General features: G+C 35.2%; 1 protein-coding gene across 1 annotated transcript in view; it reads left to right on the forward strand.

Moving 5' to 3' along the window:
* The window catches only part of LRRIQ3 (leucine rich repeats and IQ motif containing 3), a 143,472-nt gene that overhangs the window by 4,696 nt on the left and 116,424 nt on the right, over positions 1-22,352 (forward strand). The window contains exon 2 of the mRNA XM_045166224.1: positions 21,377-21,625. Coding sequence (XP_045022159.1) covers positions 21,377-21,625 — 249 coding nt within the window. The remainder of the gene's footprint in view (positions 1-21,376; positions 21,626-22,352) is intronic.

The following is a 22,352-nucleotide window of genomic DNA, read 5'->3' on the forward strand; positions in this document are numbered from 1 at the left end:
TTGGCAACTTGATCTGTGGTTCCTCTGCCTTTTCTAAAACCAGCTTGAACATCTGGAAGTTCACCCTTCACGCATTGCTGAAGCCTGGCTTGGAGAACTTTGAGCATTACTCTACTAGCGTGTGAAATGAGTGCAATTGTGCCATTGTTTGAGCATTCTTTGGCATTGCCTTTCTTTGGGTTTGGAATGAAAACTGACCTTTTCCAGTTCTGTGGCCACTGCTGAGTTTTCCAGATTTGCTGGAAAACTGAGCACATTGCTTGATAGGTAATTTATTTTTAGTGCTGAGTAAATACTCCCTTGTCTATATGTACCATAGATTATTTATGCATTCACTTACTGAAGTATTTCTTGATTCTTCCCAATTTTGATGATGAGTAAAGCTGCTATAAATATCCATGTGCAGAGTAATATGTTAAATAAGTTTTCAACTTCTCTGGGTAAATACCAAAGAATGCACTGCTGGATTTTATGCGAAGAGTATGTTTAGTTTTTTTGAGAAACCAACAAACTCTTTTGCAGAGTGGCTATATGATTTTTCATTCCTACAAGAATGAAAGAAAGTTCCTGTTGCTCTGCATCCTTGTCAGCAGTTTGGGTTATCAGTATTAGGCTTTTGGCCATTCTAATTAGATGTGTAATGGTATCTCATTCTTGTCTTAATTTTCTTGTTCCTGATGACATGTGATGAGAAGCAACTTCCATATGATTATTTGCCACCTTTCTATCTTCTTTACTGAAGTTTGTATTAAGGTTTTGCCTTATATTTTTAACCTAGTTCATTTTCTTATTGTTGAATTTTGAGTTCTTTGTACATTTTTAGTGAGTCCTTTATCACATGTGACTTTTACAAAAGATTTTCTCCCAGTCTGTGACTTGTCTTCTCATTCCTTTGGCATTAACTTTTGCAGATCATGTCTTTGATATTAAAAAACTGTAGGTTATAATATATTTCTTTCATGGATTATGTTTATGATATATCTAACAAAATCATCATCATCCCTAATGTAATCTAGGTTTTCTCCTAAGTGATTTTCTAAGAGTTATATAGTTTTATGTTTTATATTTAGGTAATATAGTCTAATTGGATTTAATTTTCTTGAAGGTATAAAATCTGTGTTCAGATTCCTTCTTTTTCCCATGTGAATGTCCAGCTGTTTCAGCACCATTTGTTGGAAATATGTCTTTGCGTCATTGCAATTGTTTATATTCATGTCTCTCTGTTTCTTAGTTCTCAATTCTATTCCATTGATCTACCTTTTTCTTCGCAGTACTATTTTGTCTTGATCACTATAGCTTTATAAAGAGTCTTAAAGTCAGGCAGTGTCATCTTTCTAACTTTGTTCTTCTTGTTACATATTGTGTTCGGGGGATCTCTTGCCTCTTTATGTAAAATTTAGAATCAGTTTGTCAATATTGATTAATAATTTGCTGAGATTTTGACTGGGGTTGTCAATCAAAAGATAAATTGGGAAACTGACATCTTGACAGTACTGAATCATTCTATCCATGAACATTAAGTCTTTCTGCATTCATTTATTCTTTGAATTTCTCATTAGCATTTTTGTTTGTTTTTCTTGTGCATTTTTTTCATTTACACAGAAATATTTTATTTTTGGTAGTGGTAAATGAAAATGATGTTGTGTTTTTAACTCATTCATTGCTGGTATATAGAGAAGTGTTTGACTTTTGTGTTTTAACCCTCAATCTACAACTTTGCTATAACCACTTAGTATTAATAGTTCCAAGAGTATTTGTCTAGTCTTTGAATTTCCTACACTGATGATCATGTTATCTGTGAATGAGATGTCATCTGCACATTTTTCTTTCTTTTTTTTTTTTTTTTTGGTCTCATTGTATAAGCTAGTACTTTCAGTACAATGTTGGGAAATAATGGTGAGATGGGACATTTCTAGTCTTGGACTCTTAGTTGAAAAGCTTCTTTTTTTTCTGATCACTAATTATGATATTAGCTGTAGATTTTTTTAAAAACAATCTTTATCAAGTTGAGGAAGTTTTTTCTATTCCTAGTATACTTAGAGTTTTATCATGAAAAGGTAATAGATTGTGTCAGATGCTTTTTCTACATCTGTTGTTATGTTATGCTAAGTCACTTCAGTCGTGTCCGACTCTGTGCGACCCCATAGACGGCAGCCCACCAGGCTCCCCCATCCCTGGGATTCTCCAGGCAAGAACAATGGAGTGGGTTGCCATTTCCTTCTCCAATGCATGAAAGTAAAAAGTGAAAGTGAAGTCGCTCAGTCGTGTCCGACTCTTCGCAACCCCATGGACTGCAGCATGCCAAACTTCTCTGTCCTTCACCATTTCCCAGAGTTTGCTCAAACTCATGTCCATTGAGTCAGTGATGCTATCCAACCATCTCATCCTCTGTCATCCCCTTCTCCTCCTGCCTTCAATCTTTCCCAGCATCAGGGTCTTTTCCAATGAGTCAGCTCTTCCCATCAGGTGGCCAAAGTACTGAAGCTTCAGCTTCAGCATCAGTCCTTTCAATGAATATTCAGGCTTGATTTCCTTTAGGACTGACTGGTTTAATCTCCTTGCAGTCCAAGGGCACCACACTTCAAAAGCATCAATTCTTCGGCACTCAGCTTTCTTTAGGGTCCAACTTTCACATCCATACATGACTATTGGAGAAACACTAGCTTGGACTAGACAGACCTTTGTCAGTAAAGTAATGTCTCTGCTTTTGAATACACTGTCTAGGTTTGTCATAATTTTCTTTCAAGGACCCAAGAGTGTTTTAATTTCATGGCTGCAATCACCTTCCTCAGTAGTAGATGTATGATTCTTTTTGTACATTGTAGGGTTTGATTTATTAATTTTTTTTTAGGATTTTTATATCTGTTTTAATGAAAAATACTGGTCTGTAGTTTTGTAATGTTTTTGACTGACTTTATGGCACCCCACTCCAGTACTCTTGCCTGGAAAATCCCATGGATGGAGAAGCCTGGTTATGCTGCAGTCCATGGGGTTGCGAAGAGTCGGACACGACTGAGCAACTTCCCTTTCACTTTTCACTTTCATGCATTGGAGAAGGAAATGGAAACCCACTCCAGTGTTCTTGCCTGGAGAATCCCAGGGACGAGGGAGCCTGGTGGGCTGCCGTCTATGGGGTTGCACAGAGTCGGACACGACTGAAGCGACTTAGCAGCAGCAGTATCAGGATAATGGTGGCTCATTGAGTTAGAAAGTATTCCCTATGCTTCTATCTTCTGAAAGAGATTGTAGAGAATTCATATAACTTCTTCCTTTGTATTCGTTATTGAACCTATCTGGGCTTGGTGTTTATGTTTTGGAAGGTTATTGATTATTGACTCAATTTCATTCTTCGATATACACATATTCTGAATTATTCTTGTATGAGTTTTGGCATATTATTTCTTTTAAAGAATCAGTTCATTTCCTCAAGGTTATCAAATTTGTGTGCATGGAGTTGTTCATAGTATTGTCTGTGGGATCTGTAGTGTTTTTCCATTTCTCATTTCTGATATTGGTTATTTCTGTCCCTTCCACCCCCTATCTCTTTCTCTGGCTTGGCTGGAGTCTTATTAATTTTATTGATCTTAACAAAGAACTAGTTTTTAGTTTAGTGGATTTTCTGTATTGATTTCCCGTTTTCAATTTTGTTGACTTCTGGTCTAATTCATATTATTTCTTTTCTTCTCTTTGATTTAATTTTCTCTTATTTTTCTAATTTAATAAGATAGAAGTCTAGATTGTTACTTTTAGATCTTTCTTCTTTTGCAGTATATGCATTCAGTGCTAAAAATTACCTTGAAGCACCAGTTTTGCTGCATCTCACACATTTTGATAAGTTGTATTTTTTATTTTTATTTGGTTAAAATATTAAACAGTTTATCATGTGATCATCTTTGAGCTTTGCATTATTTAGATATATGTGTTATGTAGAAATGTGTTGTTAATGTCCACCTATTTGGGGGATTTACAAGCTATCTTTCTGCTAGTGATGTCTACTTTAATTTCATGGAAATATGGAATGGATATTGTATAATTTTTTTAAGTTTGCTAAAGTTTATTTTATGATCCAGAATGTGTTCTATCTTGACAGATGTTTCATGTGATCTTTTGATGAGTGTATATTCGACTCTTGGATGATTAAGTAGTCTGTAGATATTAATTATAGTTGATAGTGTTTTTGAGTTCAACTATATCCTAAACTGATTTTTCTGTCTGCTGGATCAGTCCGTTTCTGTAGAGAGGTATTGAAGTCTCCTGCCATGATAGTGCATTCATCTGTTTCTACTTGCATTTCTTTCAATTTTGCTTTAAATAGTTTTACCCTGTTTTTAGGAGGATAAACTTTATCAATTAGTATGTCTTCTTGGAGAAATGACTCCATTGTCATTATGTAATGCCCTTCATTGGGATTCTCCGGTAGCTCAGCTGGTAAATGGTAACCCACTCCAGTACTGTTGCCTGGAAAATTCCATGGACAGAGGAGCCTGGTAGGCTACAGTCCATGGGGTTGCAGAGCATCAGACACGACTGAGCTTTCTCACTTTCAGCTGGTAAAGAATCACCTGCAATTCTGGAAACCCTGGTTCAATTCCTGAGTTGTGAAGATTTTCTGGAGAAGGAAACAGCTACCCACTCGAGAATTCTGGCCTGGAGTATTCCATGGACTGGATAGTTCATGGGGTAATGCCCTTCATTATCTCTGCTAACTTTCCTTGGTTTGAAATCTGCTGTCTGAAGTTAATAAAGCCACTTCTGCTTTCTTTTGATTAGTATTAGCATTTTATATCTTTCTCAATCACTTCACTTTAATCTATATGTCTTTATCTTTAAAGTGAGCTTTGTTGTAGACAACATATAGTTGAGTCTCATCTTTTTTTTTATCTCCTTTGAGAATCTCTTGTCATTTTGTCAATTTCTTGTCATCATTGCATTTTGACTACTGATCATTATGATTATTGCTATACTTTGATTAATATCTGCCATATTCACTACTGTTTTTTGTTTATTGCCACTGTTTTTTGTTTCTGTTTTTGCCTTCCACACTTTTTCTGGCCTTTGTGGTTTTAATTGAACATTGCATATGATTCCATTTTCCTCCATTATTAGCATATTTGTTATAGTTCTTATTTTACTTTTTTTATGGTTGCCCTAAAGTTTGCAATACACTATTATAACTAATCCAATTCCAATTTCAAGGTAGTCTGAGTACCTTATAATAAGAAAATAAACCTAATTTGTTTCTTCTGTGTCTTATTATTACTGTGATTAATTTCATATATATAAGCATTCATAATTTCATGTGTTTGCTTTTAGTATTTTGACAAATTGGTATCTATTAGAACACTTAAGAAGAACAAAACTAAAAAGTTTTATTTTACCTACACCTTTTTATTTCTCAGTGCTTTTCCTTGCTTTCTGTAGAACTGAGTTTCTGAACTACAATATATTGCCTTTCTCTAAAGAACTTCTTTTGATATTTCTTGCCAGTTAATTATTGTTGTTTAGTCACTAAGTCATGTCCTACTCTTCGTGACCCCATGAACTGCAGCACACCAGGCATCCCTGTTCTTCACTATATCCTGGAATTTGCTCAAGTTAATGTCCATTGGCTCAGTGATGCCATCCCACCATGTCATTCTGGGTCTCACCCTTCTTCTCCTGCTCTCAGTCTTTCCCAACATCAGGGTCTTTTTCAGTGAGTTAGTTCTTCATACTAGGTGGCCAAAGTACTGGAGCTTCAGTTTTGGCATCAGTCCTTCCAATGAATATTCAGAACTGATATCATTTAGGATTGACAGGTTTGATCTCCTTGCTGTCCAAGGGACTCTCAAGAGTCTTCTCCAGGACCACAGTTCGAAAACATCAATTCTTTGTCACTCAGCCTTCTTTATATTCCTACTCTCCAATTTGTACATGACTACTGGAAAAAGCCTAGCTTTGACTGTACGGACTTTTGTCAACAAAGTGATGTCTCTGCATTTTAATATGCTTGGTTTTTTTTATGTTTTATGTTTGTTTTAATATGTTTGTTATAGGTTTTTTTCCAGTGAGCAGGTGTCTTAATTTCATGGCTGCAGTTACTGTCAGCAGTGATTTTGGAACCTAGTAAAATAAAGTCTGTTACTTTTTCCAGTTTTTCCTTGTCTATTTGCCATGAAGTAATGGGACCAGACTCCATAATTTTTGTTTTTTGAATGTTGAGCTTTAAGCCAGCTTTTTCACTGTACTTTTGCCCTCATCAAGAGGCTGTTTAGTTCCTCTTCTCTTTCTGCCATTAAAGTAGTATCATCTGAATGTCTGAGGTTGTTGGTATTTCTCCTGGAAATCTTGATTCCAGCTTGTGATTCATCCTGCCCAGCATTTCACATGATGTATTCTGCATAGAAGTTAACTAAGCAGGGTGACAATATATGCTCCTTTCCTAATTTTGAACCAGTCTGTTGTTCCATGTCTGGTTATAACTGTTGTTTCTTGTCTTGCATATAGGCTTCTCTGGAGGCAGGTAAGGTGGTCTGGTATTTGCATCTCTTTAAGAATTTTTCAGTTTGTTGTGATCCACACAGTCAAAGGCTTTAGTATAGTCAGTGAAGCAGAAGTAGATTCCTTTCTTTTTTTCATATTCCCTTGTTTTTTCTTTGATACAATGGATGTTGGCAATTTCTGGCAACTTATTCTTTCAATATTTGCTTGTCTGTGAAAGTAATTATTTCGTCTTCACTTTGAAAGGTTATTTCAGAGGTACAGAAGTCTAGGTTGGAGAGGTTTTTCTGGAAACACTTTAAATATTTTACTCTCATTTTGCTTGTGTGGTTCTGAGGAGGACAGCTATAATTCTTATCTTCTTATCTGTGTTCTTATGTTAGATATTTTATCTTCTGGTCTATTTCCAGAATTTTTCTTTATCTTTGATTTTCTGTAGCTCTCTTAGTTTTCTTTGTAGATTATTTCAAATGACTCCTGAGTAGCAAAATCATCTTATACCTATCTCAATATTAGCATGACTTTTTTTTTCTGGGGCATAGAGAGGGCATGTGGTAAAGAAATAAATGAGCAGAATCAGTAACTAAATTTCAGTTTGTAAATATGCTATCTATTATGTTTTTAGAAGTATGTTAATAACCCAACTTAGAATAGTCAAACTCTGTTTCTCAAATGCTAACCAAGGTTTTTTAAGCTACAATAAATATTGCTATGCTAAATATCTCCTATTTTTAAATTTTCTGTTCATATATTTTTTCTGGATATTTTAATTATCAATAATTTTCATTGTTTTATATCTATCTCTGGCTCATCACAATTTAGTTTTTTCAGATTTATAGGTTTAGAGTCTGAGAGTATGAAAAAAAACTGAAAACTGAAATTTTCACATAAGTTTTTTTTACTAACAGAAATATATGTAGCTTCCTAAATTTCAGAAAGCAAATGCGTTTATAGGGGAAAAATAGCATGTCCTGATTACAAGTGAGTCTTGATTTCTTGCTCCAAATTGTATTTTATGTCATTTGAAATGAAAATGCGATGTTTCAAAGAATTGAACATATTTATATTAATTTATAAACCAGCTAAATTTCATTTTCCAGAAGAAATGGAATATTTTGACTATTCTAATAACACCCCTCTTTAGTTTTTAAAGTACATTTTATCTGTGGTGCAAAATTATAGCAAGTCTTCTTCAAAACAGGATAGATTCAGTAAATTTACTAGCTAAATTTAAAAAGTATTTTAAAATATAATTACTATATATGTTATGTATTTCAGTCTTCTGCAGATATTCTACACTGCAAATAGTTTGCAACCATGATATATATAAAATATTGCTAACTATAATCCTTATATTTTGATTTTCAAAAAAACTTTGTTTTTCTTCTATGATTTTCTTTTATATACAGAATCTTATCAGCTCTTGTGAAAATTCTAGAGTCTATTATCCAGCATTCCACTTGTTTATAATATCATAACTAAGGTTTATAAATAAGTTACTATACCACAGATCATCAAAACTAATATATTTTCATACACTTTTAACTTAAAATAATGTATCTGTATTTCTAGCATTCAAAGTTGCAGGGAATGAGTGTGATGTCTAAAGGTCGTTAACACAGTTAACAAAGAATTTATTTGAAAAATACTTAAATATTTTTATATATACATTTGAAATTAAAATAAATACACAGAATACATTTTTTTTTTTTTACTTTTCAGCTTTTAACTTAGGTATTCATCAATCATAACCACTTATACTTTCATTATGTGTATTTTCCACCAATTTTTTAAATGGAAATATTTTAGAAAAATTAAATTTATAATTGATATAATATTTATTGTATAAAAACATGGTTTTTATAATTATCTGATTTAAAAGTTGTGATTTTTTAATTTATAATGTATGATAACTGAAAAGTTAGTATTGCAATCAACAGAAACTAGTGAAAGCTTACTGACAGTGGTACTGATATCTTTATATATATACATACACCCATATGTATTTTTTAATTGAAATGCAATTGATTTACAATAGTATGTTAGTTTCAGGTCTATAGCACAGTGTTTCAAATATATTCTTTTTTTGATTCTTTTCCCCCTTATGTTGATGCTGTCATTCAGTCACTAAATCATATCACACTTTTTGTGACCCCATGAACTACAGCATGCCACGCTTCCCTGTCCTTCACCATCTACCAGAGTTTGCTCAAACTCACGTCCATGAGTTGGTGATACTATCCTGACATCTTTTCCTCTGTCACCCTCTTCTCCTCTTGCTCTCAATATTCTACAGCATTGGAGTCTTTTCCATATTATGTGGCCAAAATACTGGAGCTTCAGCTTCAGCATCAGTCCTTCCAATTAATATTCAGGACTGATTTCCTTTAGGATTGACTGGTTTGATCTCCTTGCTATCCAAGGGACTCTCAAGAGTCTTTTCCAGCACCACAGTTCGAAAGCCTCAATTCTTTGGTGCTCAACCTTCTTTATGGTCCAACTCTCACATTCGTACATGACTACTGGGGAAATCATAGCTCTAGCTATATGAACCTTGCAAGGTTGGCAAAGTGATGTCTCTGCTTTTTAATATGCTGTCTAGGTTTGTCATAAGTTTTCTTCCAAGGAGCAAGCTGTTTTTTAATTTCATGGCTGTAGTTACTGTCTGAAGTAATTTTGGAGCCCATGAAAATAAAATCTGCCACTATTCCACTATTCCCCCCTTATAGTTTAGTAGAAAATATTGAGTATAGTACCATGTGCTATACAGTAGGTCCTTGTTGATTATCTATTTTAGAGTAATGTTTATATGTTAATCCCAACCTCCCAATTTATCCCTCTCCCACCCTTTTCCTCTTTGTTAACCATAAGTTTGTTTTCTGTATCTTTTGGTGTGTTTCTGTTTTGTAAATAAGTTCATTTGATATTGATTACTTTTTAATTACAGAGCTTCTTTGAAACTGTAACTAGACCCAGATGCTTTCTCCATTGTATATCTATACTTAAATTTGCCTTTTGAATATATTTGAACTTAATATTATACACATTTGAACTTACTAATATTATTGTTTGAACTTTATTTACACATTTGTATGTATGTTTAGCAAAATAATTTTAAAATTATTAAAGTCTATAAGGAACCAAAGACTTCTTAAATTTTCGTATTTAAAATTAGCAGCACTTGTTACATAGGGTTTTAACTTGGTAGAGTAGGAGCAATCAATTGTAGTACCTACTGAGGTACAGTTGATATATAGCATTATGTTAGTTTCAGGTATAAAAATAATGATTTAATATTTGTATATATTGAAAAATTATCACAACAATAAGTCCAGTTAATATCTATCACCATACCATTCAAAATATTTTTGCTTTTGGAGAAAGCTTTTAGGGTGTACTCTATTAACAGCTTTCAAAGTGAAACAGTATTATTAACTATAATCACCATGCTGTATGTTACTTCTGTGACTTATTTATTTCATAAATTGAAATTAGTACCTTTTGAACCCTTTACCCTATTTGCCAGACTTGTACTATCCACCTATGGGAACACCAATCTTCTCTGTATTTATGAGCCAGTTTTTCATTTTTACTTTTTTTTTTCAAGACTCCATGTATAACTAAGATCATACAGTATTTGTCTTTCTCTGACTTATTTCACTTGCCATAATAGCTTCAAGTTCCTTTCTTGTTCTCACAAATGACAAATTTCATTCATTTTTATGGCTGAATGATATTCCATTGTACCACACACAGATACATCCCACATCTTCTTTATCCATTCATTCATCACAAGACACATAGGCTGTTTCCATGTCTTTACTCTTGTAAATAATGCTACAGTGAAAAAGTGGGGTCTAGATATATTTTCAAGTTAGTGTTTCTGTTTCTCTAGAGAAGTACCTTGAGGTAGAATTGCTAGATCATATGGTTTTTCTATTTTTAGTGTTTTTAAGGAACCTCCCTACTGTTTTCCAGAGTGATTGTAGCAATTTACATTTCTACAAACAGTGCACAAGGATTGCCTTTTCTCCACATCCTTGCCAACCCTGGTTATTTCTTTCGTGATTATAACAATTCTGATGGGTGTGAGGTGATACCATTTTCTGGTTTTGATTTGGATTTCCCTGGTGATTGGTGATGTTGAGCATCTTTTCATATACTTGTTAGCCAACTCTATGTCTTCTTTGGAAAAATATCTATTCAAATCTTCTACTCATTTTTTATTGGAATTATTTTTTCCTGTTGAGCTGTATGATTATGTACGTTGACTGTTAATCCCTCATCAGATATATGATTTGCAAATATCTAATAGGTTGTCTTTTCATTTTGTTGATGGTTTTCTTTGCTGTACAGAATATTTTTAAGTTGATGTATTTCCCTTTTTTAATTTTTTTGCTTTTTTTGTCTTTGCTTTTGGTGTTCAGTTCATTTCAGTCGCTCAGTTGTGTCGGATGCTTTGCAACCCCATGGACTGCTGCGTGCCAGGCTTCCCTGTCCATCACCAACTCCCGGAGCTTGCTCAAGCTCATTTCCATTGAGTCAGTGATGCCATCCACCCATCTTATCTCTGTCTTTTGATGTTAGATCTGAATATTATCACCAAGACCAGTGTCAAGGAGTCTTCCACTTATATTTTCTTCAAGGAGTTATATGATTTCAGGTATTACTTTTAAGGCTCTAATCCATTTCAGTTTATTTTTGTGTATAATGTAAAATAATGCTCAAGTTTCATTCTTTGGCTTGTGTCTGTGCAGTTTTCTCATCACTGTACAGTGAGGAGACTTTTTTCTCATTGTATATTATTTTGTTTTTTGTTCTAAGCCAATTGACTATATATGAATGGTTTTGTTTCTGCACTGTCTACTCTGTTCCATTGATCTATGTGTTTGTTTTTATGCCAGTATGATACTGTTTTCATTACTATAGCTTTGTAAGGCAGTTTGAATTAGGGAGTATGATGGCTTCAACTTTGTTCTTTTTTCTCAATATTTTTTGGCTATTTGGGGTCTTTTGTGGTTTCATCCAGATATTAGGATTGTTTCATTTCTGTGAAAAATGCCATTGGAATTTTGATAAGGTTTATATTGCACCAGTCTGATGGACATGAATTTGAACAAGCTCCAGGAGTTGGTGATAGACAGGGAAGCCTGGCATGCTGCAGTCCATGGGGTCCCAAAGAGCCGGACACGACTGATCGACTGAACTGAACTGATACTGAACTGTAGATAACATTGAGTATTTACATGGATATTTTAACATTATTAATTTTTGCACTTCATGATCACAGAATATCTTTCTTGTCTTCTTCAATTTCTATCATTAATGTGTTTACTTTTTAGTGGATAGGGTTTTTACTTCCTCAGTAAAATTTATTCCTATGTATTTTATTCTTTTGAGACAATTATAAATATGATTGATTCTGTTTCTGGTAAGTTATTATTAATGTGCAAAAATGCATCAGATTTTTATGTATTGTCTGTATCCTATAATGTTACTGATACTTTAATTAACTTAAACAGTTTGTAGTGTGTGTGTATGTGAAATCCTTATGATTTTCTATATGTAACATGTTGTCATTTGCAGATGGTGACAGTTTTCCTTCTTTTTTTTTTCAATTTTAATCTTTTACCTCTCAGTCTTGCGTCAGTGTTCTGATTAAGACTTCCAAAAGTATGATGAGTAAAAGTGCTGAGAGTGGGCATCCTTGTCTTGTTTCTATTCTTGAGGGAAAAGCTTTCAACTTTCAGCATTGAGTATGATGTTAGCTGTGAGCTTGTAGCTTATGGCCTTTATTATGTTGAGGTATGTTCTGTCTATACCAAGGTTGAGAATTTTTATCATAAACTGATTTTGAATTTTGTCAAATGCATTATCTGCATCTATTGAGATGATTGTATAATTTGTATTGTTTAGTTTGTTAATGTGGTATGATTTTTAATAGAGCATTGTATATGATTCTGTTTTCTATCTTTTCTTAGCATATCCATTTTACTTAAAAAATTTTTTAAACCATTTCCCTAGAGATATCAAAAATTCCAATCCACTCTCAATTAACATTATACTACTTCATCTATGGCATAAATATCTTATAAATATATCCCTAATTCCTCTGTCCTGTTCCTTGTATCCTTGCTGTTATCCATTTCATTTGTACATAAACATAGTTACAGATACAAAAATGTGCAGTTGACTTTTGAACAATATGGGTATGAACTGTTGGACTGATTCATGGATGTTGAACCATCCTTGCATCTCTGGAATAAATCTCACCTAATGTGGTATATAATCCTTTTAAAGTGTTGTTCAGTTCTATTTGATAATTTTTTGTTGAGTGTGTATATATATATATATATATATATATATGTTTATCAGGGATATTGATATGTATTACATTTTTCTGTAATATCTTGTTTTTTTTAAGGTGATAGAGTCATGCTGGCCTCATAAAATGAGTTTCAGAATGTTCCATTATCTTCTATACTTTGGAAGAATTTGAGAAGAATTTATATTAATTCTTCATTGAATGTTTAAGGAGTCACCTCAATCATTTTACTTTTATTCTACCTTTATCTTTATGTAAAAAGTGGCTTTCCTGTAAACAACAACATATAGTTGAACTACTTTCTGATCCACTCTAAGTTTGATCCACTCTATATTTTTTTGATGCTTACACTATTGATATATTTAAAGTGATTAATTACATACTTGGATTAATATCTATATTTGTTAATCTTTCTATTTATTGTTTTTGGTACACAAAAAGCCTTCTTCTTTTCTGCCTCTTATGATTTTTAATGGAGTGTTGTATATGATTCTGTTTTCTATCTTTTCTTAGCGTATCCATTTTACTTAAAAAATTTTTTTAACCATTTCCCTAGAGATATCAAAAATTCCAATCCACTCTCAGTTAACATTATACTACTTCATCTATGGCATAAATACCTTATAAATATATCCCTAATTCCTCTGTCCTGTTCCTTGTATCCTTGCTGATATCCATTTCATTTATACATAAACATATTTACAGATACAAAAATGTGCAGTTGACTTTTGAACAACATGGGTATGAGCTGTTGGGTCCGTTCCTATGCTATTTTTTTTTTTTTTCAATAAATGTTCAGTTCAGTTCAGTCACTCAGTCATGTCCGACTCTTTGTGACCCCATGAATTGCAGCATGCCAGGCCTTCCTGTCCATCACCAACTCCCAGAGTTCACTCAAACTCACGTCCATCAAGTCAGTGATGCCATCCAGCAATCTCATCCTCTGTCATCCCCTTTTCCTCCTGCCCCCAATCCCTCCCAGCATCAGAGTCTTTTCCAATGAGTCAACTCTTCGCATGAGGTGGCCAAAGTACTGGAGTTTCAGCTTTAGCATCATTCCTTCCAAAGAACACCCAGGGCTGATCTCCTTTAGAATGGACTGTTTGGATCTCCTTGCAGTCTAAGGGACTCTCAAGAGTCTTCTCCAACACCACAGTTCAAAAGTATCAATTCTTCGGCGCTCAGCCTTCTTCATAGTCCAACTCTCATATCCATACATGACCACTGGAAAAATCATAGCCTTGACTAGACAGACCTTGTTGGCAAAGTAATGTTTCTGCTTTTCAATATCTACAAAATCCATGGTTGGTTGAGCTGGACATGGAACAACAGACTGCTTCCAAATAGGAAAAGGAGTACGTCAAGGTGGTATATTATCACCCTGCTTATTTAACTTATATGCAGAGTACATCATGAGAAACGCTGGGCTGGAGGAAGTACAAGCTAGAATCAAGCTTGCCAGGAGAAATATCAATAACCTCAGATATGCAGATGACACCACCTTTATGGCAGAAAGTGAAGAAGAACTAAAGAGCCACTTGATGAAAGTGAAAGAGAAGAGTGAAAAAATTGGCTTAAAGCTCCACATTCAGAAAACGAAGATCATGGCATCCGGTCCCATCACTTCATGGCAAATAGGTGGGGAAACAGTGGCTGACTTCATTTTTCTGCGCTCCAAAATCACTGCAGGTGGTGATTTCAGCCATGAAATTAAAAGATGCTTACTCCTTGGAAGGAAAGTTATGACCAACCTAGACCGCATATTGAAAAGCAGAGCCATTACTTTGCCAACAACAGTCCATCTAGTCAAGGCTATGGTTATTCCAGTGGTCATGTATGGATGTGTTGGACTATTATAAAGAAAGCTGAGCACTGAAGAATTGATGCTTTTGAACTGAGGTGTTGGAGAAGACTCTTGAGAGTCCCTTGGACTGCAAGGAGATCTAACCAGTCCATCCTAATGGAGATCAGTCCTGGGTGTTCATTGGAAAGACTGATGTTGCAGCTGAAACTCCAAAACTTTGGCCACCTGATGTGAAGAGCTGACTGATTTGAAAAGACCCTGATGCTTGGAAAGATTGAGGGCAGAAGGAGAAGGGGACGACAGAGGATGAGATGGTTGGATGGCATCACCGACTCAATGGACATGGGTTTGGGAGGACTCTGGGAGTTGGTGATGGACAGGGAGGCCTGGCGTGCTGCAATTCATGGGATCACAAAGAGTTGGACACAACTGAGCAACTGAACTGAATGGAACTGAAGCCAAAGATGCAGATCCTTGGATAGGCTGAATTTGTGACTTGAGTATTCATGGATTTCCTTATCTGTGGTGGATTTTGGAACCAATTCTCTGTGGCTACTGAGAGACAAATGACTTTTAACTGTGTGAGTGTTTTCACCCCTACCCCCAGCCGTGTTGTAGAAGCATCAACTGTATATAGGTATGCATATATAATCAAATACATTTTTGCTATTAATATCTGAATGAATTTTATCTGTTATATATACTAAAAATAAGAAAAATAAGAGATTCTTATTTTACCTTCAGTTGTTCCTGCCCCAGAGTTCTTTCTTTTTTTACATAGATCTGAGCTTCTGAACTGTACTATTTTCCTTCTCTCTAAAGAACCAGTCTTTTAAGGCAGGTCTGCTGACTAGAATTTTCTTGTTTTTGTCTGTGATTCTTTTTTTCTCATCTGCTTTTTTAGAATAATTTCACAAGGTATAGATTTTTTCCTCTCAACACTTTACTCCACTATCCTCTTGTTAGGCTGGTTTCTTAGGGAAAGTTAGATAAAATTCTTATTTTTTCCTTTCTGTGGACAAAGGTTTTCTTCCTATGGCATCTTTCACATTTCTTTCTGTATCCTTAATGAAATTTAAAAATGATATATCTAGTTGTATTTTTTTTTTTTTTTGGATCTTTTTCTTGCTTGGCATTTTCTGCTTCCTTGTCATTGGGGTGTATCTAACATTAATTTACATAAATTCACCAGTATTATTTCTTCAATATTTTTTTATGTTCCTTTCTCTTTTAGCACTTTCTTCTCATTCTGGTATTTCATGTATATGTATTGAATACTTTTTGTAATTATCCCAGTTTTGGGTTATTCTGATCTGCTTTTCTCAGTCTTTGTTTTGTTTGCTTTTCAGGTTTTGAAGTTTCTATTGTCATATTTTCAAGCTCAGAGATTCTCTTGTCAGCCACTCAGCCATATCCAGTCTACTAAATGAGCCCTTAAAAGGCATCCATCAATTCTGTGATAGTATTTTGCATCTCTAGCATCTCTGTTTTATTTCTATCTGTCTACCTTATACTATCCATCTGTTCTTGTTTATGATCTACTTTTCATTCAATTGATTAGCATGTAAATCTTATATGTTTTAAATTTCTAGTCTGGTGTTTTCAACATCTTTGCCAAGGCTGATTCTGATTCTTATGCTTACTCTGTGTTTTTGCCTTTTAGAAGAGTTGACTCATTGGAAAATGATGCTGGGAGGGATTGGGGGCAGGAGGAGAAGGGGACAACAGAGGATGAGATGGCTGGATGGCATCACTGACTCGATGGACGTGAGTTTCAGTGAACTCCGGGAGTTGGTGATGGACAGGGAAGCCTGACGTGCTGCAGTTCATGGGGTCACAAAGAGTCGGACACGACTGAGCGACTGATCTGATCTGATAGTATGTCTTGTTATTTTTTGTTGAAAGACAGACATGATATACTTGTGAAAGGAACTCGTAAAATAATGCTGTTGTGTAGTGATGAGGTGTGGGTAGAAAGTAGTATTCTACAGTTATATCATTAAGTCTTAGTCTTTCAGTGAGCCTATGCTGTTGGGTTGTGGATTTCACAAGTATTTCTTAGTTTTCCTACCTATTAGGTGGGCAAGAGGGTAAGAGTGGTCTAGAGTTGGATATTCCCCTTCCTCTAAATGGAATGCTATAGGGAGATGGAATTGAGTATTTTTCTTCTTCCACTAGACTTTAATAAAACCTCAATCATGTAGGGTCCACTCAACAGTTTCCTTTGAGGACAGGCCTTATTAAGAGCAGAATGCTCTGGTGTATTTGAGAATTATTTATTTCCTCTCCCCTTTTTAAGCATAAATGGATTTTTCTCCAGTGTTCACTTTGAGGACGTGTGAGAGCTCCTAGGTGTTAATCTCACAAAAGCAAGGAGGGTTCCCTTCATTGACTCCTGGAGTTTTTAATCTCTTGTCAATACAGTTCAGTTCAGTTCACTTGCTCAGTCATGTCTGACTCTTTGAGACCCCATGAACCACAGCACGCTAGGCCTCCCTGTCCAAAATCAACTCCTGAAGTCCACCCAAACCCATGTCCATTGAGTCGGTGATGCCATCCAACCATCTCATCCTCTGTTATCCCCTTCTCCTTCTGCCCTCAATCTTTACCAGCATCAGGGTCTTTTCAAATGAGTCAGCTCTTCACATCAGGTGGCCAGGGTATTGGAGTTTCAGCTTCAACATCAGTCCTTCCAATGAACACCCAGGACTGATCTCTTTTAAGATGGACTGGTTGGATTTCCTCGCAGTCCAAGAGACTCTCAAGAGTCTTCTCCAACACCACAGTTCAAAAGCATTAATTCTTTGGCACTCAGCTTTCTTTATAGTCCAACACTCACATCCATACATGACCACTGGAAAAACCATAGCCTTGCCTAGACGGACCTTTGTTGGCAAAGTAATGTCTCTGCTTTTTAATATGCTGTCTAGGTTGGTCATAACTTTCCTTCTGAGGAGTAAATGTCATTTTAATTTCATGGTTGAAATCACCATCTGCAGTGATTTTGGAGCCTAGAAAAATAAAGTCAACTACTGTTTCCACTGTTTCCCCATCTATTTGCCATGAAGTGATGGGACCAGATGCCATGATCTTAGATTTCTGAATGTTGAATTGTAAGCCAACTTTTTCACTCTCCTCTTTCACTTTCATCAAGAGGCTCTTTAGTTCTTCCTTACTTTCTGCCATAAGGGTGGTGTCATCTGCATATCTAAGGTTATTGATATTTCTCCTGGCAATCTTGATTCCAGCTTGTGCTTCCTCCAGGCCAGCATTTCACATGATGTACTCTGCATTTAAGTTAAATAAGTAGGGTGACAGTATACAGCCTTGACATACTCCTTTTTCTATTTGGAACTAGTCTGTTGTTCCATGTCCAAGGGAACATTTCATGCAAAGATGGGCTCAGTAAAGGACAGAAATGACATGGACCTAACAGAAGCAAAAGATATTAAGAAGAGGTGGCAAGAATACACAGAAGAACTGTACAAAAAATATCTTCATGACCCAGATAATCATGATCGTGTGATCACTCACACTCACCTAGAACCAGACATCCTGGAATATGAAGTCAAGTGGGCCTTAGGAATCATGACTACAAACAAAGCTAGTGGAGATGATGGAATTCCAGTTGAGCTATTTCAGATCCTAATAGATGATGCTATGAAAGTGCTGCACTCAATGTCAGCAAATTTGGTAAAGTCAGCAGTGGCCACAGGACTGGAAAAGGTCAGTGTTCACTTCAATCCCAAAGAAAGGCAATGCCAAAGAATGCTCAAACTACCGCACAATTGCACTCATCTCACACGCTAGTAAAGTAATGCTCAAAATTCTCCAAGCCAGGCTTCAGCAATCCTGGAATCGTGAACTTCCAGATGTTCAAGCTGGTTTTAGAAAAGGCAGAGGAACCAGAGATCAAATTGCCAACATCCACTGAATCATGGAAAAAGCAAGTGAGTTCCAGAAAAACATCTATTTCTGCTTTATTGACTATGCCAAAGCCTTTGACTGTGTGGATCACAATAAATTGTGGAAAATTCTGAAAGAGATGGGAATGCCAGAGCACCTGACCTGCCTCTTGAGAAACCTGTATCCAAGTCAGGAAGCAACAGTTAGAACTGGACATGGAACAGCAGTCTGGTTCCAAATAGGAAAAGGAGTATGTCAAGGCTGTGTAATGTCAATACAGAGCATGTCATAACCTGTCATTTATAGATTTTCCTATTGGGAGACACTGTTTTCTTGAGAGACCTTTGCTGGTGAATTTCCACTCCCATAGGTTCTGAATCTCTTTATCTGCCTACCTGTCTCTGATTTTGGGGGTATTGATTCTCCCTGTGACCTCCCTTCTTTGATGAATCTAAGAAGACTTGTTGATTTTTCAGTTAATTGTCCTGCTTTTATTTGCTAAGATGGTGTGACAACTTCCAAGCTCCTTACATGATGGACTGAAAACTGGAAATACCCTCACTTTTTGTAGACATTCTATCTTGAATTGTTAATTCAACTAGATATTTGCTTTATAAGTAATATTCATCTTATAGTGCTTGCTATGTGCCAGACATTGTTCTAAAGCCTTTATGCAGACTCGTTTAGTCCTCATGACAATTATTTACATCAAATACTGTTACTATCCACATTTTATAGGTGAGGAAATTGAGGCACATAATTTTGATATACATTGAACAGAAGATACTTAACTTGCCCGAGGTCACCAAGCTCAGAACAACTTTTATTTTTGTCTTTATTTAACTACCTTAAAGCTGGTTCAAACCATCAAAATAACTTCCTCTGAGCAATAGAACATCAAAGAGTTAAAGCTGTGCAAGTTGGACGTAAACCTTTAGAAGGCCTGACATATTCTATGTTTATACTTTTTGGAGCCCTGATTCAACCATATAGAAACCTTGCTTCCTTATTAACAGAGAGAGATGAATATACATGTGAGAAGATGACATCATGAGTACTGCTATAGTTAGAGAGGCCTTGGTATAGTACAGTGAGAGAGACCCATACATCCCAGCATCCTAGCAAAACCTACCTTCCTGCTGTCCTTGCCAGTGTTTCACATATGTAAATTAGCCACCTTAAAGGTATTTGGATGAGTCCTGCAAGATTGACTCTCAGGTCAACATCACTTGGAAATGAACTGCCATTTGATTAAGTCATCCCACAGACCTAACAAAGAATAAATGTTGATATTTTTTAAAACACAGTAGGTTTGGGGGTGCTTTATTACACAGTGGAAATATATGAAAAAAATGTGCACTTTTAAAAAAAGACATTGGATATTGGTTGTAGAGAATTCAAACTGAAGGATTTCAAAGAATTAACAGATTTTAATCTAAATCAGAGAAATGCATTAGGAATCTTCCAGGTTTTTTGTGATATAGTTTATATATAACATTGCACAAGTTTAATATATATGATGTGATACTTTGATACACATATACATTGCAAAATGATTACTGTGATAAGGTTCCTTAACACATCTATCACCTCATTACCTGATTTTTTGTTTGTTTGTTTTTTTATTGTTTACAAGGACATTTAGCACCTACTCTCTGCTGCTAAGTCACTTCAGTCGTGTCCAACTTTGTGTGATCCCAAAGATGGCAACCCACCAGGCTCCCCCGTCCCTGGGATTCTCCAGGCAAGAACACTGGAGTGGGTTGCCATTTCCTTTTCCAATGCAGGAAAGTGAAAAGTGAAAGTGAAGTCGCTCGATCATGTCCGACTCTTAGATACCCCATGAACTACAGCCTACCAGGCTCCTCCGTCCATGGCATTTTCCAGGCAAGAGTACTGGAGTGGGGTGCCATTGCCTTCTCTGACCTACTCTCTAAGTGACTGTTAAGTATACAATATAGTATTTTTAACTATAGTCATGGTGTTGTAGGCTTCCCAGGTGGTGCTGGTGGTAAAGAACCTGCTTGCCATTGCAGGAGGCATAAGAGACAGGAGTTTGATCCCTCGGTCAGGAAGATACCCCTAGAGGAGGGCCTGGCAACCCACTCCAGTATTCTTGCCTGGAGAATACCTGTGGACACAGGAGCCTGGGGGGAAACAGTCTACAGGGTCACAAAGAGTCAGACACGACTGAAGCAACCTAACACACCCTTGTGGTGTTCTATATTGTATCCCCTGAACTTGTTCATTTTATAACTGGAGTTTTGTTCCCTTTGTCTAACATCTTCCCATTTCTTGCACCCCATTTTGGCTACCACTGGCAACCACCAATTTAATTTCTATCTGAATAAAGTTCAACTGTTTTAGATTCTACATTAAGCAAGATAATAGAGTATTTATCTTTCTCTGTTGACTTATTTCACTTAATATAAAGTCCTCAAGTTTCATTTATGTTGTAGAAAAGGGATAAGGAGGGGCTAGGGATAAATTGGGAGATTTAGATTGACATAAACACACTACTGTGTATAAAATAGATAACTAAGAACATGCACAGGGAACTCTACTCAATACTCTGCAATGGCTTATATGGGAAAAGAATCTTAAAAAAATGGGTGGTTATATGTATTTGTATAACTGATGCAGTTTTCTGTATATGTGAAAGCATACAACATTGTAAATCAGCTATACTCCAATAAAAATTTAAGAAACACTCACAAAAATGCTTTGAGATGGAAGATTTTCTGGAAATTATATTTTTAGTAATTTTAACTTTTCTACCCATTTTATTCTTACTGTTAGAAAATATTATTTTTAGACACATTTATTTGAGAAAAACTTTCAAAATTTCTCATTTTTCTTAGATGTTTCATGGAACAATCATAGAAGAGCTAACTAATCACAGAGAATGGAGTCACTATAATGAAAATATAATAGAAGATCAAAAAGATTTTGTTTTTGTGAAGTTCAGTGGCCTTCATTTAAAATCTATGGAAAATCTTCAGTCTTGTATCTCTCTTAGAGTATGCATCTTCTCAAACAATTTTATTACAGATATTCGTCCACTTCAGAGTTGTATGAAATTAATCAAACTTGATCTCCATGGAAATCAGGTAAGCAATAGTCATTTCACTTGTTTGCATGTAAATGAAGCTGATATCTAATAAGCTCTTAGGTTATCGATACACAGTGTTTCTCCCAGGTAGTCTTTTGTGTGAAATATAAACAATTCAGAACTAAATAAAAAAACATATAAACACAAATATAAGCAAACACTTACATTAACCATTTAATAAACATTTTAAATATAATCAAACATTTGTCATTTAAAATATGTAAACCCAACAGTGTGTGGTTTGGTTTATTTTGCTTCTTAAATCCATAGTCTTGATTAAGACTACTTCTTGACTGCTTAATTTTTTTAATAATATATACTAGACATACAGCATTATATTAATTTCAAGTATACAACATAATGATTCAGCATTTGTGTATATTGCAAAATGATCACAATAAGTCAAGTTAGCATCCTTCTCTAAAGAATTAAAATTTTTCCCTCATGATGTGAACTTTTATCATTATTATCTATTTTCTTAACAACTTCCAAATATATAATCCTGTATTATTAACTATACTTGCCCTGCTGAATATTATTGAATATATCCCTGGGTCTCATTTATCCTTTTTTTTTTGTTAAGATCAGTTTAATCATTAATAACATTATATAATAAAGCAAAAGGAACACATGTTGTTAGATGTGATCCCTGACCAATACCCTCAAATTTATATCAGAATAAAGCTGACAATTCTACCAGGCTTTGAACCCCTAGTGCCCCTATC

This window comes from Bubalus bubalis, chromosome 6 (genome assembly GCF_019923935.1).
Source record: "Bubalus bubalis isolate 160015118507 breed Murrah chromosome 6, NDDB_SH_1, whole genome shotgun sequence".
In the NCBI taxonomy this organism is placed as follows: Eukaryota; Metazoa; Chordata; class Mammalia; order Artiodactyla; family Bovidae; genus Bubalus; species Bubalus bubalis.